General features: G+C 46.9%; 2 protein-coding genes across 3 annotated transcripts in view; one reads left to right on the plus strand and one right to left on the minus strand.

Annotated features, from left to right (window-relative positions):
* The window catches only part of LOC115590038 (Fc receptor-like protein 5), a 435,016-nt gene that overhangs the window by 163,950 nt on the left and 254,077 nt on the right, over nt 1-16,989 (minus strand). The gene's annotated exons all lie outside the window — the stretch shown is intronic.
* On the plus strand, nt 436-5,414 carry LOC115590053 (Fc receptor-like protein 5). Its single transcript, XM_030431311.1, has 6 exons — nt 436-609; nt 817-852; nt 1,309-1,572; nt 2,348-2,587; nt 4,563-4,712; nt 4,884-5,414. The coding sequence occupies exons 1-5, from the start codon at nt 579-581 to the stop codon at nt 4,694-4,696; spliced, it is 705 nt and encodes a 234-aa protein (XP_030287171.1). The 5' UTR covers nt 436-578; the 3' UTR covers nt 4,697-4,712; nt 4,884-5,414.

A 16,989-nucleotide genomic window follows, 5' to 3' on the forward strand; every position in this document is an offset into this window, starting at 1 on the left:
GGAACGATTCACCAAACTGTTCTTATGAAAGTCGTGAAGAAACACGTGAGCTCGAACCTGTTTGTGTCCCTGTTGTCTTCTGGTTTGTTCTGTTTCTCTTGTTGCTCATGATATCAAAATGTTGGCAAAAACACGTACTTAGTGCTGACTACACACCAAACATCAGACACATGCAGCATTTTAGAGATATCTTCTTCTATATCACTTTCTTGGTGTTATTCAGGTACATCATCATTTATATGCAAGGACCACAAGTATGAATCATGTCTTCATGTGATTCTACTGTCTGATTGTTGTTTCTTGCTCCTGGTGTTGAACTGAATCCTCAGCAGGTAGTTTCATCTCTGGAGCAGCTGGACTGAGATTATAATCTGCTTTGTGAGGAGACACATGACATCACTGCTGCACTTTGTTGTAACATTCAGTCTGCTTTTAAAATGACTCTACTTGTGGTGGAGCTGCAGTCAGTGGAGAGGAAACCACAGCAGGGTGAGAGTCAGTCAGAGAGGAAGGAGGAGGGTCTGACTGATGTGACCATGAAGTGATGAAGTGTAGATGTCATATGAGTCGGTGTTAGGATGGAGGAAACACGTCTGCTGCGTCTGCTCTGTAAGTACACTCACACATCAGCTGGAAGAAGAAACACACACTTTGTTTTGTGGAACATGAACAGACGTTAGTGTCCATGTTACTCTGACAGGACGTCACTTTTCACACTGTTGCTTTAAAAACAACATGAGCTGATGATGTTTCTTTGATACGACTGTCCTCCTCTGTGTTTCCTCTCAAACCAACCGGAGTGTCTTTTGTCTTTAGTTGTGACGTCACTGCTGAGCGGCTGCACACACCAAGGTGAGAACACTTCCTGTGTGACTGATGAAGAGTTATTTAGTCCCTGATAGAACAGTTAGTGTTCAGGACGCTGTTTATGGAGGGAAATAGTTTGCACATACAATAAAAGAGTGAAGACTGTCTGGATGTCCACAGACTGGACGCTAAAGATAAATGTGCTGCTATAAAAATGTCATTGTGAAAGCAGGACTGCACACCATGCAGCACCATGCAGCAGCTGACAGAGAAAGTGCAGAAACAATATTGACATGTGAGACACATGAAGTCACATCTGCTGTGTGTTTGACACCAACTCTGAGAGTTCCATTTAAAACATGAGGAGACTCAGAGCCTAATACACAGAGGAGATCAGTGCAGGTCAACAAGGTCTACAGAGACTGGAAGAGGAAGAAGAGACACTTCTGTCCAAACTGACCATTATCATCTGTAACCACATCTCTCTGTCTCGTCCTCCAGCCTCTCTGAAGATCAGTCCTCACAGATCTCAGCTGTTTGTAGGAGAGTCTGTCTCTCTGAGGTGTGAGGAGGACGACAGCTCTGATGGATGGACGGTGACGAGGAACACGAGTGAAGGAACCAGGACTCAGTGTGGAGCTGGCTGGGGAAGAAAAGATGGTTCTTCCTGTAACATCAGCTCTGTGAGGACATGGCACAGTGGAGTTTACTGGTGTGAGTCCACAGGCGGAGCAGCCAGTAGCAGCATCAACATCACTGTCACTGGTAAGATGAGGCTGTTGTAACTCCAGCAGGTCTGAACACTGAGTCTGTCTTTCACCTTTTCACTTTGGCTGAGCCTGAGAGAGACAAAGACAAGAAGACAGACAGGTGACCTTCAGGAGGCAACAACACTGGGTGGAGCACTGAGTCTGCCTCCTCAACATGTTGTTCATCTGTCAGTCTGAGATTATGTTCAACATGTAGAGATGATAAATCAGCTCCATGTGCCAAATGTTTCTCCAGAGAGATTGTTGTGATGAAGTGTTGCTGAGTACAGGACAGGACAGTGAGACTGCTTGTGTGAGTCAGAGGATCCATCAAGCTGAGTTTGATGCTGTGAAATCACACTTTAACCTGCCGATGTTAGCAGCACACGTTTGTCAACACACTGTCTGTTTCTACTGATCACAACATCACCAGACTCCCTTAACTAATGTACTGATTTAAGAGTTGTTGAGTGAGGAGAGACTCGACAAACTTTGTGAAACACAACGACAAATTCTGAATGCTTTTTAAGCTGAGCCTTCAGAACCGCCCTGCAACGACCCGGTTCTACTGCAGCAGAGGACGAGACCACACCACAAACTTTATGTCCCCGGTCACTGCAGCACTGGGTACAATGTACCAGTAGCTACATGCTAACAGGCTAATCTAACCTGTAGAAACATGAGGTTATCTGTTGTGTAGCTGTGACAGGCTGCTACCTGCATCCTGTCATCACCTTCACACTCACAACAGGAACACACAACTGGAATAACATGTTTGTCTGTGTGTTGAGGTGGAGCAGTGATCCTGCAGAGTCCTGTCCTCCCTGTGATGGAGGGAGATGATGTCACTCTCACCTGTACAACAAAGACCTCCAACCTCTCAGCTGCTTTCTATAAAGATGGCTCCTTCATCAGGACTGAGCCTACAGGTCACATGACCATCCACCATGTTTCCAGGTCTGATGAAGGACTCTACAAGTGTAACACCATCAGTGATGGAGAGTCTCCACCCAGCTGGATCTCTGTCACAGGTCAGCAGGTTCCCTGTAGACCCGTTTCCACCCAGCAGTCCGCTTCAGTTCAGTTCAGTTCAGTTCTTTACAAAACTGTTTGAGTTCTGTTTTTCCATCACAGAAGGTTCAAAAAGTTATTTACTTACATTTACATTTAGGGCATTTAGCAGCATAGTCATGGTATGCGGGGTCGATGTGAAGTCTGAACAAATGAGTCTGGAGTCTTTTGCAGATGATGGTGTGTGACTCTGCTGTCCTGACGTTGGTCAGGAGTTCGTTCCACCACTGAGGCTCCAGAACAGAGAAGAGCCGCGACTTCACTGTCCTTTGTTTGCTCCTTTGTCCTTTGTCAGCGATGAGTGCTGGGACGTGTGGTCTGACCAGGGTTCGGCGGTAGACAGGTGCAGTTCTGTTGACGGCCTTGAAGTCCAGCGCCATCGTCTGGAATCGGATGCAGGCTGCAACAGGAAGCCAGTGGAGAGGGGCGGGTCACATGGGAGAATTTGGGAAGATTGTAAGCGAGGCACGCTGCAGCGTTCTGGATATCCTGCAACGGTTTAGTTGCAGAGGTTGAGAGTCCAACTGAGAGGGAGTTGCAGTAGTCCAGGTGGGAGATGACCAGCGCTTGGACCAGGAGTTGCGTCATGTCTTTTGTGAGGAAAAACCGGATCCTGCAGATATTGTAGAGGGCAAATCTGCAGGATCGGGCCACAGCAGTGATGTTGGGGGTGCAGGACAGTCCATTGTCGAGGATTACGCCCAGGTTCCTCGGTCGATGAAGGCGATATGTGACGTCCTCGTCAGTGACTGACAGGTCCATGTGAGGGCAGTCTGTCCCGGGATGAAGAGGAGTTCAGGTTTACTCAGGTTGAGTTTGAGGTGATGAGCAGCTGTCCAAGCAGAGATGATGCAGACATTCAGAGATGAGCGTCACAACATGGCTGTTGGAGGAGGACGAGGGGAAAGAGAGGAACAGTTGGTGTCGTCAGCAGAACAGTGGTCAGAGAATCCATGTGTTGTGACTGCAGAGCCTCGTGATCTAGTGTTAGTGAACACAGAACCGGTCCTGATACTGAGCCTTGAGGGACACCAGTTTCCAGAAAGCAGGTTTGGACAAGGAGCTGTTCCATGTGACCTGAAAGGTGAGATTTGTCAGGTATGATGTGAACCAGGTTAGAGCTGAGTCAGCGATGTTCAGCCAGAGTGGAGACGAGGATTTGGTGGTTGACTGTCAAACACAGAAGAGTTGAGGAGAACGAGGACTGAGGAGTGGGACGAGGTTCTGGAGGCACCGAGTGACTCAGTCACTGTGAAGAGGCCCGTCTCAGTGGAGTAAGCGGTCCTGAACCTGACTGATTTGGGTCAAGGAGGTAGTTTTCTGAAAGATAGGAGGACAGTTGGTTGTAGACGGCACGTTCTGGGTTTTAGAGAGGAATGAAAGAAGAGATACAGGTCTGTAGTTTCAGATGTCAGCTGAGTCCAGAGTGGGTTTCTGTAGGAGTGGCTTTACTGTGGCTGTCTGGAGGAGCTGGAGGCCTGAAGTGAGGGAGGAGTTTATCAGAGTGGTGAGGAATGGCAGGATGTCATGAGAGATGTTTTGGAGAAGAGAGGAGGGAATCGGGTCCAGGGAACAGGTGGTGGCCCGGTTAGACGTCAGTAGTGTGAGAACATCTTCAGAGGAGAGAGGACTGAAGCAGGTAAAACCATCAGAGGTGACGGTCCGGGAAGGTGATTTCTGGATGGACATCGGAGTAAATGAGGAGCTGATGTCTTTTACTTTCTGGGTAAAATAAGTTGCAAAGCCATCAGCAGTGAGGGAGGAAGGAGGGGGGAGGAGGGGGGAGGAGAATAGTTTCCTGGAGTTGGAGGCAGATTACCAACCGAACTTCTGTTGATGGAGGAACAGGACAGAACCAAACTGAACTGAACCGGCTGATTTTGATTCCAGGACTCATTTCATCCACATGTTCACCAGGTGCGATTCTCTCTACAGGTAAACCAACAACCATAGCCCCGCCCCCATCTGCAGCCCCGCCCCCTGACTCCACCCCCCTCTTTCTTGTGCTGCTCCACCTGGTGGTGTTCTGTCCGTACTGCATCTCCACTGTCATCATGGTGTCTTTATAACGCCACAAGTCCACAGGTAACAATCAATCAGTCAATCAGTCAATCAATCAATCAATCAGTCATTGCACAACATCTCTATCACTTACAGTCATGTATTGATGATTGTTAGTGTTGATTATGATACTCAGGCTTCTTCTAATATTGTTTATAAAATCAATCTGAATTTCATGATTAACCGCTCTGACAGGAAATGATCTATTCATCTCCGTGGCAACAGCACCTCCCAACCGACCTGAGGAGGGCGTGGCTGATGACATCATGAGGGTCAGCGTCGCACATAATTTCTGAGCTGAACACATCTGTGACCAGCGTCGGGACTAACAAAGTAATCCATTACAGTGCAGTAGGATTACTTTTATAATCGAGTAGCATTAAGTGTTAGTTCTGTAATTCAGCCTATCTTTTTTTCACAGAAGTAATCTATCACTGGAATAAATTACTGTCTTTTCCTTCAGTGGCCATATGAATAACACAGCTGCACAAAATCAGCCCGTTGTCTCATCGTATTTGTGAGTTTATGGTTTCTGAGCTCTGCTAGTTTACAGCTTCATCAGTTACACATCATATACTGACTGTACAAGCTCTGCTGTCTTGTTGTGTTGTTGTATTGAAACAGTTGTGTCTAACCTCGGCTGCCTCTGCCCAGTTCACTGATACAACATATGAACCTGCTTTAAATGTCAACATTTTGAATAAAGTTTGGTTTGTTTCAGTAGAAGTTCCTGGTGTCTGTGCAGTCGCTGCCTCCTCACATCTGTGTGTTGTTGTAGTTGTGGTTTGGTTGTGGCCTCCAGAGAGAGTCACCTGTCTTTGTGGTGTGTGTTTGTGTGTGTGTTTGTGTGTGTAATCACTGTTTCTATAGAAACAGGGTCAGCACAGCATCACTTGTAGATGCTGGTAGCTCCCACTCAGGAGTGTTGTGCCTGAATTTTGGGCGAACGTGAACTGAACGTACTGTATTTCTGCCTGATGAACGTTATTGTGAATGCGTTCATTCTGGCGTCTGTGAACGGCGCGTTCTCACAGTTTAACTGCGTTCAAGACAGTGCCAGATTTCCATCGAGCCTTCCAGGCGAAAACCGGCTGAAACACACCGTGAACAGGCTTAATATGTAGCGGGAAAACACCCAATCTGGCTGTTGTGTATAAAAAGGACGCTGGACGAGAGGTTTGTGCAACTCGCTTTACTTTCGATCAAAACGAAACTTAACTATTTCAGACAGAAACAGCTGCATATCAAACATGCAGTGAGGCATTACCAAACGAACACAGGTTAATTCGTCCTGAACGGACGCAACACTGGCAGCACCAGCCTCCACAGAGTCGCACCGTGCATGCGTCATCAATGTGCTAAGCATGGAGGCAAAAACAAATGAAGGCTTCACATCTGTTTTTGTATTGTGATATATCTAAGAAGTTTTGGAGTGATGTTGAATCTCATTTTTTTTAATGCTGCTCTCTGTGCATTCTCTTACCCTTAAACATGTTATTTGCTGTTAACCCAGAAGATGATGCTCTTGAACACATGATGAACTTTGTTATCCTATGCAAAATGTTTTATTCACAAACAAAAATGTACAAATCACTACCTAAATGTGCTCCTTTTCTCCTGGAACTGAGCTCTTTGCTTAAATCTCTGATTTTGTTAAATAACAGAAAAAATAATACCTTACTGAGTCATAATGAAAAGTTTTTCCCTGAAGCCACTGTCTGAACTATCTATTTATTTATTATTTTATTTTCCCTTTCTTCTTTTTCTTTTTTTTATTATTTATTTATTTACTTATTTATGTATTTTATTTTCAATTTGAACTCTAAAGCACCCGGCGAGCCTTTCAAGGTCTGTGCAAGTGAATAAAAAATCAAAAGACACGGCAACGGCGAGCCAAAACAGATCCTCTACCACCCAAATTGCATTAACAGCGTAGAGTAGCAGCTCCATTGTCTTCTTCTCCCAGCCGCAGCTGGACAACCTGGTTTTGCAGAATACTGTCGAAGAGCTGCAGTTTCAGTGTTAAAACTGATAGAATAATAGCCGTCTGTGGTTCTATATGGTCTGTGGCATTAATTTTGAAAAACAATAGCTTGCATCAACATATTGAAAAAAAAAAGAACTATGAACTAGTTCATTTTTGGAACTGTGAACTTAGTTCAAAATTTTGAATCATGAACTATGAACTGAACTAGTTCATTTTAAAATTTGTGAACTGAACTTTGAACTAGTTCGTGTAGAAAGTGAACTTTCCCAGCACTGCCACTCAGGAGGTGATGTAACCACCTGATATCAAAACACACAACACACCTGTGCACAGATGAGTCAGATGGTTTCTGTGGGTTGGTTGTGGCCTCCAGAGAGGTGTGTGTGTGTGTGAGGTTATGAGGCTATAAAACCTAAAATATTTATCAGTGATGTTGAGAAGTGCACTTGTTGTAGTGAACTGGTGGATTTATTAGTTCCTGCTCATCCAGCCGTCCTGTGAGAAAAGCCTTCTGCTGCACAGTGTGTCAGTCTAATGGTGGTTGTGTTGTTGAGTCATAAATGTGGTGATGAGCGTTAGAAAGACACGTCAGGTACACAGTGTGCATCAACAACCACCAGGTGGCACACTGGTCCATGCAGAACAGCAGCACCTGGGTGAGAACATGTTTACAGCCGGTCTGGGAGGTCACCCAGAAACTGAAGCCATGGCAGAGATGTAACTCTTTATGTGACTGCTGAATGGAGGGAAATGTACTCTACAGAGCAGAGATGGAAAAGAAGAGACACTGCAGAACATCACACAGAAAGACAGTCTCTGGTTAGGGAGGTGTTAAGGTGAGGTTGTGTTTTAGGACCCAAATGCAGGAACACACACAGGAGGCAGGAAATGGAGGAAACAAAAGCTTTATTACAAAAGCTGAATGAATACACAAACCCAGAGATCCTAGACACCCAAGCAAACAAGACACAATCCAAAGTAGCAACAAAAAGGCTCAAAAAACAAAGTGCAAAGAAAAAGCAAAGTTCAAATCAAAGTGAGAAGTAAGAAACCAAAAAACAAACCTAAAGGGAGACACGTGATAAGACGGGTAACAGGGAACATCACGCACAAAATGAACTGACAAAGACAAGATGGAGGACAAAGACTACATACAGGCTGTGTCCCAATTCAGGGTCTGCACCCTTCAGAGGAGCATTTGAAGGCCAAATACATCACAACGCCACGCAAAGGCTGTCCCAATTCAAAGGCTCCTCCAAATGCGCCCTGCTTTTACCTGTTTTTGGAGTGTGCAGCGCTAATACCCTTCGTGGTCTCACATATCCCAAGATTCATAGCGTGAAGCTACGTGAGCTAGCGCTCTGCAAACTTTATCTCTAGAGGGGGGGTCCTACTCTGTGTCATGGTGTGTTAGAACATGGATTACATTTACACTTCAATATCCCTTTAAGTTCTATCATTTAAAAATGACAACTAAACCGCTAAAAGTGAAATGTAAAGTATCAAAGACAACTTGTGGCACCAACACAGAAATGTTGAACTGTAATCAGTTCTCCTCTCAAAGATGGAGGAATGAATAAAAGTGTCTCATATTCAGGTTTCCTCCGGACACGTCGCCTCACCAGTACAACCAGTACCACCAGTACCACCAGTACCACCGGGCCACAGATGGATAGAGTCAACCACAACAGGAAGGGAGCGGTAGGAGAGGAAGAGGAGGAGAAACCAGCTGTGGTGGATGGAGGAGGTGTTGTGGTGAGTCACATATTCTGTTTCCTTCAACTACAAGTCACAAATCGTGCCTCCACTGAGATATGTGGTGCAAAACTACAGCAGTACAGACAGCGATACAGCCAAATTTCAATCTAGGTCATATTTTAACCACATTAATAAATAAACCCCGACACGAAGATGAGAAATTTTGCATCCTGTCACTTTTCCTCTGTTTTGTTAAGCCTTCTCCTGCAAAAATTTAGATTTTCCTCTCTGCTGGTGTTTCAATTGTACACCATCCATCTATCGGTAGAAGAGTGCTCCCCCTTTACTGCAGAGAGCGTCCTCTGGTGGAGCTCCACCTGTACTGTAGCAGAGAGCGTCCTCTGGTGGAGCTCCACCTGTACTGCAGCAGAGAGCGTCCTCTGGTGGAGCTCCAGCTGTACTGCAGCAGATACCGTCCTCTGCTGGAGCTCCAGCTGTACTGCAGAGAGCGTCCTCTGCTGGAGCTCCAGCTGTACTGCAGAGAGCGTCCTCTGGTGGAGCTCCAGCTGTACTGCAGAGAGCGTCCTCTGGTGGTGCTCCAGCTGTACTGCAGAGAGCGTCCTCTGCTGGAGCTCCAGCTGTACTGCAGAGAGCGTCCTCTGGTGGAGCTCCAGCTGTACTGCAGAGAGCGTCCTCTGTTGGTGCTCCAGCTGTACTGCAGAGAGAGCGTCCTCTGGTGGAGCTCCAGCTGTACTGCAGAGAGCGTTCTCTGGTGGTGCTCCAGCTGTCCTGCAGCAGATACCGTCCTCTGCTGGAGCTCCAGCTGTACTGCAGAGAGCGTCCTCTGGTGGAGCTCCAGCTGTACTGCAGAGAGCGTCCTCTGGTGGAGCTCCAGCTGTACTGCAGAGAGAGCGTCCTCTGGTGGAGCTCCAGCTGTACTGCTGCAGAGAGCGTCCTCTGTTGGTGCTCCAGCTGTACTGCAGAGAGAGCGTCCTCTGGTGGAGCTCCAGCTGTACTGCTGCAGAGAGCGTCCTCTGGTGGATCTCCAGCTGTACTGCAGAGAGTGTCCTCTGATGGAGCGCCAGCTGTACTGCAGCAGAGAGCGTCCTCTGGTGGAGCTCCAGCTGTACTGCAGAGAGCGTCCTCTGATGGAGCTCCAGCTGTACTGCAGAGAGCGTCCTCTGATGGAGCTCCAGCTGTACTGCAGCAGAGAGCGTCCTCTGGTGGAGCTCCACCTGTACTGTAGCAGAGAGCGTCCTCTGGTGGAGCTCCACCTGTACTGCAGCAGAGAGCGTCCTCTGGTGGAGCTCCAGCTGTACTGCAGCAGATACCGTCCTCTGCTGGAGCTCCAGCTGTCCTGCAGCTGAACAGAGCAGAGGACAGAGCAGAGAACTGTGTGGAAAGACGGCCCAGGACAGGAAGGCTCTACAGTGGGTGATTCACACCGCACAGGACATCATAGCGACGAAGGCCGAGAGCCAAGTAGTTTACAGGGGGATCTTAAACAATCTGGTGTGTAGAGCTTTTGGTGTGTTTTGTGTATAGCTAGTAGCTAGGCTACTAGCGTGGTTTGACACGGACAAGCAGACACACACACACACACACACTAAACTACTATGCATACCACGCCATGTGAGGGCTACACAGTCCTTCAGAAAGCAAATAAAAAGATCGCTGACCTGAAAGAAGACATCCGTCGGCTCTCCAATGAACTGAAAAAGAAGGATTCACTCCTGTCCAGTTTCATGGAAGTAGCATCTGAGCAGTCCAAACAAATCACTTCCCTCAACACAACTATCCAGGACACCGTCAAATGGGACCCTGTCGCCAACCTTCGGCTTTCTTCCTGCTCAACTCCTAACCATCAGGAGTCATGGGCTGAGGTGGTGGTCCGTGGTAGGACCAGTCGGGCGGTCCGGTCTGCCTCGCCACCGCACCTGGACCTCTCCAACCGCTACACGGTACTGTCCGATGACGCCATGGCCCACCCAGGTGACCCGGCTGTCGCTCCAGCTGCTCCGACTCGCCTTGTCCTGGACCCATCGCCGAGCACGACATCAGCCGACACTGTCACTTCACCTCGGGAAAACAGTGTCCAGGCGGGCAGCCACTCCACCGTGAGGCCGGACCGACGGCCGCTGCCCAAAGCAACATCGTCTTCCCGCTGTAAGATGTTAAGGGACGCCGTACTCAGACGGTCTGGACGTCTTCCTCGCACTGAGCCGAGAGAGGATCCTCCGTCTGGGTTCAAGGCCCCCGGACCCCAGTCACATCACACACCTGCCCAGGCTGACCACCTCCAGCCGGTGACCACCGGCGTGCAGGCGGGTCGCGCACTTCCAGACCACGGGAGTCCCCAGCCGTCACCTCCCCGTACTCGCCCCTCTTCACCCCGACCACACTTATAACCGGGGACTCCATCATCAGGAATATTCGGTTCTTCAACGTTGTCACTCGCTGTTTTCCTGGAGCCACCGTGCCAGATATCCTGGACAAGCTCCCGGGGCTGCTTCTCTCACTCCCCTCCTCTATCAGTCGGGTGATAGTCCACGTCGGGACCAACGACTTAGCCCGGGAGCAGTCAGAGCTGACCAAAAAGGATTTTAATGGTCTTTTATCCTTTTTAAGTACCTGTGGTAAGTCTGTTTTTATTTCTGGCCCAATCCCCACAGTGGTCCGTGGAGCAGGGCGTTTTAGCAGATTGCTCAGTCTCCACAGCTGGCTCCAATCAGCCTGCACAGCCCTCAACATTGGTTTTATTGACAATTTTAACCTGTTTTGGGGGCGTTCAGCCTTCTTCAGGAGTGATGGCCTCCACCCCAGCACGCTGGGTAGCCGCATGCTTGCGGCTAATATACAGTACGCTGTACAATCTGCACAAACCACCTACTGACTCACTGCTGATACACCTGCACACGGACCCTCTACCCCTCACTCACCGTCACCCTCCCCCTCCTACACTACACACGCCCCCTGTTCAGCCGCCCCTGAGGCACAGAACAACATCCACACCATCAAAACCAGAATTTCCCACAGACAAATTACACCCAGGACTGTTTTTAGACCAAACTGTGTTTTTAACATTCCTTTAAAAAGACATGATGAGCGCACGTTCAATACAGACATTAAATTGGCTGTGCTGAACGTGCGCTCTCTTTTAAACAAATCCTTTATCATAAACGATGTAATTTTAGATAACAACCTCGACAGCATTCTCCTTACAGAGACATGGCTTGGCACTGATGCACCTGTTGTTCTCACTGAGGCTTCCCCACCAAATTTTAACTTTTTATTTTCTACAAGAGGAGGACAAAAGGGAGGCGGAACTGCGTCAATCACCAAAGACACCATGTTGTCAAATGAAGTCTTTTTTAACAAATATTTATCATTTGAATACCATGCCTTTGTTTTTAGCAGCCCCCCCATCCTCTGTATGACAGTCTACAGACCACCCCGCTATTCCACCTCTTTTAACAGTGAATTCTCAGAGCTATTGTCAATAACACATAGCAATTATAACAGAATACTAATAACCGGTGATTTTAATTTACACATTGATAATTCCTCAGATCCTATGTCGAGAGAATTTTTAAACCTTCTCCATTGCCTTGATTTTAATCAACATGTCACACAGCCGACCCACAGCAGGGGGCGCACCTTGGACCTGGTCATAACCTATGGCCTGTCCGTTGATGCGCCCTCTGTTGTGGACCTGGCTGTGTCTGACCACTTTTGTGTGTTTTTTACAATCACCAGTTTTAACCAGCAGGAGGCCCCAATGAGAACAGTGAGGAAACGCTACCTAACTTCTGAAGTGGCTGCAAATTTTATCCAGATTTTACAGAGCACTCCTGCAGAAATTTTACCAGCACCATGTGATTTTATTGTTGACAATTTTAACCATATAATAAAATCAACGCTGGACTTGGTGGCTCCACTCTCAATAAAAATAATTAATACAAGACCTACACCCCCGTGGAGAAATGCAGAAACTAAAAAACTAAAGAGAAACTGCAGGAGTGCTGAGAGGAGATGGAGAAAAAAAAAATTAACAGTTCACTATGAAATTTTACGTGGACATCTCAAAACATACAATAACGCAATCAAACATTCAAGAATCTCCCATTTCCAAAAACTAATCGACGAACATAAAAACAACCAAAAATTCCTCTTCTCCACAATTGACCTTTTAACAAACAAAAATTTTAATAGATCCTCCAAAACACCAACTGATGCCCTTTGCGAGGACTTTGCAGACCACTTCAGAAGTAAAATCAATGACATCAGATCGAGTCTTTTACCCCAACAGATTTTAAATGTTGACACACCTGAATCGTTGATTTTACCCGAGGAAACACTGGAGAGTTTTGCCCTGGTTGATGCGAGGACACTTGGTCGAGTCCTCTCCCAAGTAAAGCCCACAACCTGCCTATTAGACCCAATTCCCACACCGTTTTTTAAAAGACTTTGTGGATTCTTTGAGGATCAGCTGTTATACATGGTGAATTGTTCTCTTCAGACGGGGGTCTTCCCCGCCTCCTTTAAAACGGCGGTGGTGAAGCCCCTTCTGAAGAAGAGCAACTTAGATCCCAACATCTTTAATAATTATCGGCCTGTATCCAACTTACCGTTTTTAAGTAAAATTTTAGAAAAACTTGTTTTTAATCAAGTAAATGACTTTTTAATTGCAAACAACATTTTAGAGAAGTGTCAGTCTGGTTTCACTACGAACCACAGTACAGAGACAGCCCTTTTAAAGATTTTAAACGACATCAGGTGCAACTTGGATAACAATAAACTCACAGTCTTGGTACTACTGGATCTAACCGCCGCCTTCGATACAGTAGACCATCACATTTTATTAGATAGACTGAAGACCCTGGTCGGCCTCTCTGGTACTGTTCTTAACTGGTTCATTTCTTACCTCACAGATCGACACTTCTTTGTAAGTATGGATACATGTTCCTCAGAAACCCACAAAATAAAGTGTGGGGTTCCCCAAGGGTCAATTTTAGGTCCAACTCTTTTTAATCTTTACATGCTTCCCCTTGGGGACGTCATCAGGAGGCACGGCATCAGCTTTCATAGTTATGCTGACGATACGCAACTGTACATCGCCGTGTCTCCTGATGACACAGGGCCTATTGATGTCCTTTTTAACTGCATTTTAGATATCAAGACATGGATGGCAGCGAATTTCCTACAGCTCAACCAGGACAAAACAGAGGTTTTACTCATTGGTCCTGAGGGCCAGAAAGAGAAACTTTTGCCAAAACTAAAGGATTTTAAACCATCACAATCTGTAAAAAATCTGGGTGTGATTTTTGACTCTGAGCTCAGTTTTATTCCACACATCAAAAATATAACAAAAATAGGTTTTTACCATCTTAAAAACATAGCCAGAGTCCGCCCGTTTCTCTCTCAGGCCAGCACGGAGGTGCTGATGCACGCTTTTATCTCTTGTCGTTTAGACTACTGTAATGCCCTGCTCTCTGGCCTTCCAAAAAAGAGCATTTCGAATCTACAATTATTACAAAACTCAGCTGCACGAGTGCTGACAAGGACCAGAGGGTGGGAGCACATTACACCAGTTCTAAAGTCGCTGCATTGGCTCCCCGTGCGTTTCAGGATTGATTTTAAAGTTCTTTTACTAGTTTTTAAGTGTCTTAACGGTCTTGGGCCTTCTTACCTATCTGATTTGCTTTTACCTTATCAGCCGCCGCGGACCCTGAGGTCCTCCGGCACCGGCCTTTTAACCATACCACAGGTAAAGTCAAAAAAGCACGGGGAGGCGGCTTTCAGTTGTTATGGGCCCCGACTGTGGAACAGCCTGCCGGAGAACCTCAGGGTCGCGGAGACTGCTGAGGTTTTTAAAAAGAGGCTTAAGACCCATCTTTTTAACCAGGCTTTTAATTGAAATCTTAACTCTTTTTAATTCCTTTTAGGCTGTGCTAATCAGAGCACTTTTTATCCTTTTTTACTGTTTTATTCTCTGTGTTTTAGCCTTTATGCTTTTATTTTTTATAGTCTCTCATGTCTTATGCTCTTATGCTTTTATGTTTTAGTCCCTCATGTTTTTAGCCTCTATGCTTTTATGTTTTAGTCCCTCATGTTTTTAGCCTCTATGCTTTTATGTTTTAGTCCCTCATGTTTTTAGCCTCTATCCTTTCATGTTTTAGTCCCCCATGTTTTTTGCCTCCATATTTTAACCAATATTTTAACCCTTTACTGTTTTAGACTATCAGTTTTTAATCTCCAGTGTTTCCTCAGGGGGGCCTGCCAGATTGGGAGTTGTCTCTGGTCTGGCCGCGGGGGGTGCTGTCCCGTGGACGGTTCCGGCCTGGGCGACTAGAGGGCTCTGCACTTTGGTGCGGGGCCTCCTGTCTGCCCGGGTTGGGGTGGTCTCTGTGGTGGGGCTCCCTGCGACCTTGGACTGGGATCTCTCCCAGTGTGGTTGGCCCCCCAAAGGTAGCTTCCTAAAGCTTCCTCTGTGCCTCAGATCTCGCTGCCCAGCCATGTCTCTGTAGTGACAGCTAGCGTTTGTGTAGGTGTGAGTGTGTGTGTCTGTGTGTCTGCGTGGCTGTGTGTGTAGGTGTGAGTGTGTGTATGAGTGTGTATATATTTGTGTGTGTCTCTGTGCATGACTATGGGGGTGGGAGGGTTGGGTTCTTTTAAGCTTCTTCTCCTGATTTTATTTGCTGTTTCTCTTTTTCTGCTGTAAGGCACTTTGTGATACTTTCTGTATGAAAAGCGCCATATAAATAAAGGTTGATTTGATTTGATTTGATTTGCAGAGAGCGTCCTCTGGTGGAGCTCCAGCTGTACTGCAGAGAGCGTCCTCTGGTGGAGCTCCAGCTGTACTGCAGAGAGCGTCCTCTGTTGGTGCTCCAGCTGTACTGCAGAGAGAGCGTCCTCTGGTGGAGCTCCAGCTGTACTGCAGCAGAGAGCGTCCTCTGGTGGAGCTCCAGCTGTACTGCAGAGAGCGTCCTCTGGTGGAGCTCCAGCTGTACTGCTGCAGAGAGCGTCCTCTGGTGGAGCTCCAGCTGTACTGCAGAGAGTGTCCTCTGATGGAGCGCCAGCTGTACTGCAGCAGAGAGCGTCCTCTGATGGAGCTCCAGCTGTACTGCAGAGAGCGTCCTCTGGTGGTGCTCCAGCTGTACTGCAGAGAGCGTCCTCTGATGGAGCTCCAGCTGTACTGCAGAGAGCGTCCTCTGATGGAGCTCCAGCTGTACTGCAGAGAGCGTCCTCTGGTGGAGCTCCAGCTGTACTGCAGCAGAGAGCGTCCTCTGGTGGAGCTCCAGCTGTACTGCAGCAGAGAGCGTCCTCTGGTGGAGCTCCAGCTGTACTGCAGAGAGCGTCCTCTGGTGGTGCTCCAGCTGTACTGCAGCAGAGAGCGTCCTCTGGTGGAGCTTTAGCCTCCAGGTGTTACATGACACAGAGCAGGACAGGATGCTGCTTACATCACTAGACCTTTATTGTATATTCTGTATTTGATTACAACAATAAACGAATGGTTGCATGAACATGTGTGAACTTATTAACATCCTCCACCCAGATAACATTCAGAGGGAAACGATGCACAAGGAAAGATAAAGACACAAATATACACATACTGTCCAATACTCATTAATCAAACATCACATAACTAATGAAATAATAATAATGATACATGTACATGTTTATATACACACACTAACTAATGACTGACGATCTATTCTCAGTGTTTCAGGGGCCTGAAGCAGTGGAAGCTGCTCTCTGGGTCATTGACATGTACTGAAACCAGCAGGAGAGCGGAGCTGATAGGAGTCTGGTCCAACATCAAGTTATCAGAACCTCCAGCATCAGTCTGACTGAGGACAGTTCGTCATATCAATGTCAACCTGTCAGCTGAGCCTGAACATCGTGTCTCACCTTCTACAGCTTCATAAAGTCCAACATATCTCTGGTCCGCTGTGCAAATGTTGGAGGATGAGTGATTGTAGCTGAAGCCAGAGCGAGCATGCAGCTGTCGCTCACAACATGTTGGGACTGTGGTGAAGTGAAAGTCCAGATCCAGATCCAGCTGTGTTAGTTTGACCTGGTGTAGGCAGTAAGAGGACGGTTAGATCAGCTACAGAACACAGAGGTTCCACTGAGGGCCCGTCCATGAATATTATAAATATGGTTCATGAGGTTATAGCAGGTCATGTGACCCAGAGACTCCAGATCAATGCTGGGTCGTTTCACTGCTCTGGATAATTAGGACACACGTCTTTGTTATGGATTTTAGTGCTGCTCATATTTTATATGAATATTTGTTATCAAGTCAGTCACTGGAGGCTGACATCAGCCCTCAGCACCTACTGAACAAATATGATGACGTGTGAAATGTTCAAACAGCGCTGTCTCCTGAAAAACAGTACAATTCTTAACATAAGTCAACAGCTCCATGTAAATACATGTGAGACAAGTTAAAAGACGACACGTAGCGTAACAGGACGTTGGTCCTGATCACGACACGTGTTTGTTTCAGTCCTGACACGTGTCGCCTTTGTAGGAGATGACAAATGTTTCCAGTTAAACAGAGTTCAGTGGATTCAAACCAACTGGAACTTGTATGAAGAAAATCCTTCTGCT

Source organism: Sparus aurata, chromosome 10 (genome assembly GCF_900880675.1).
Source record: "Sparus aurata chromosome 10, fSpaAur1.1, whole genome shotgun sequence".
In the NCBI taxonomy this organism is placed as follows: domain Eukaryota; kingdom Metazoa; phylum Chordata; class Actinopteri; order Spariformes; family Sparidae; genus Sparus; species Sparus aurata.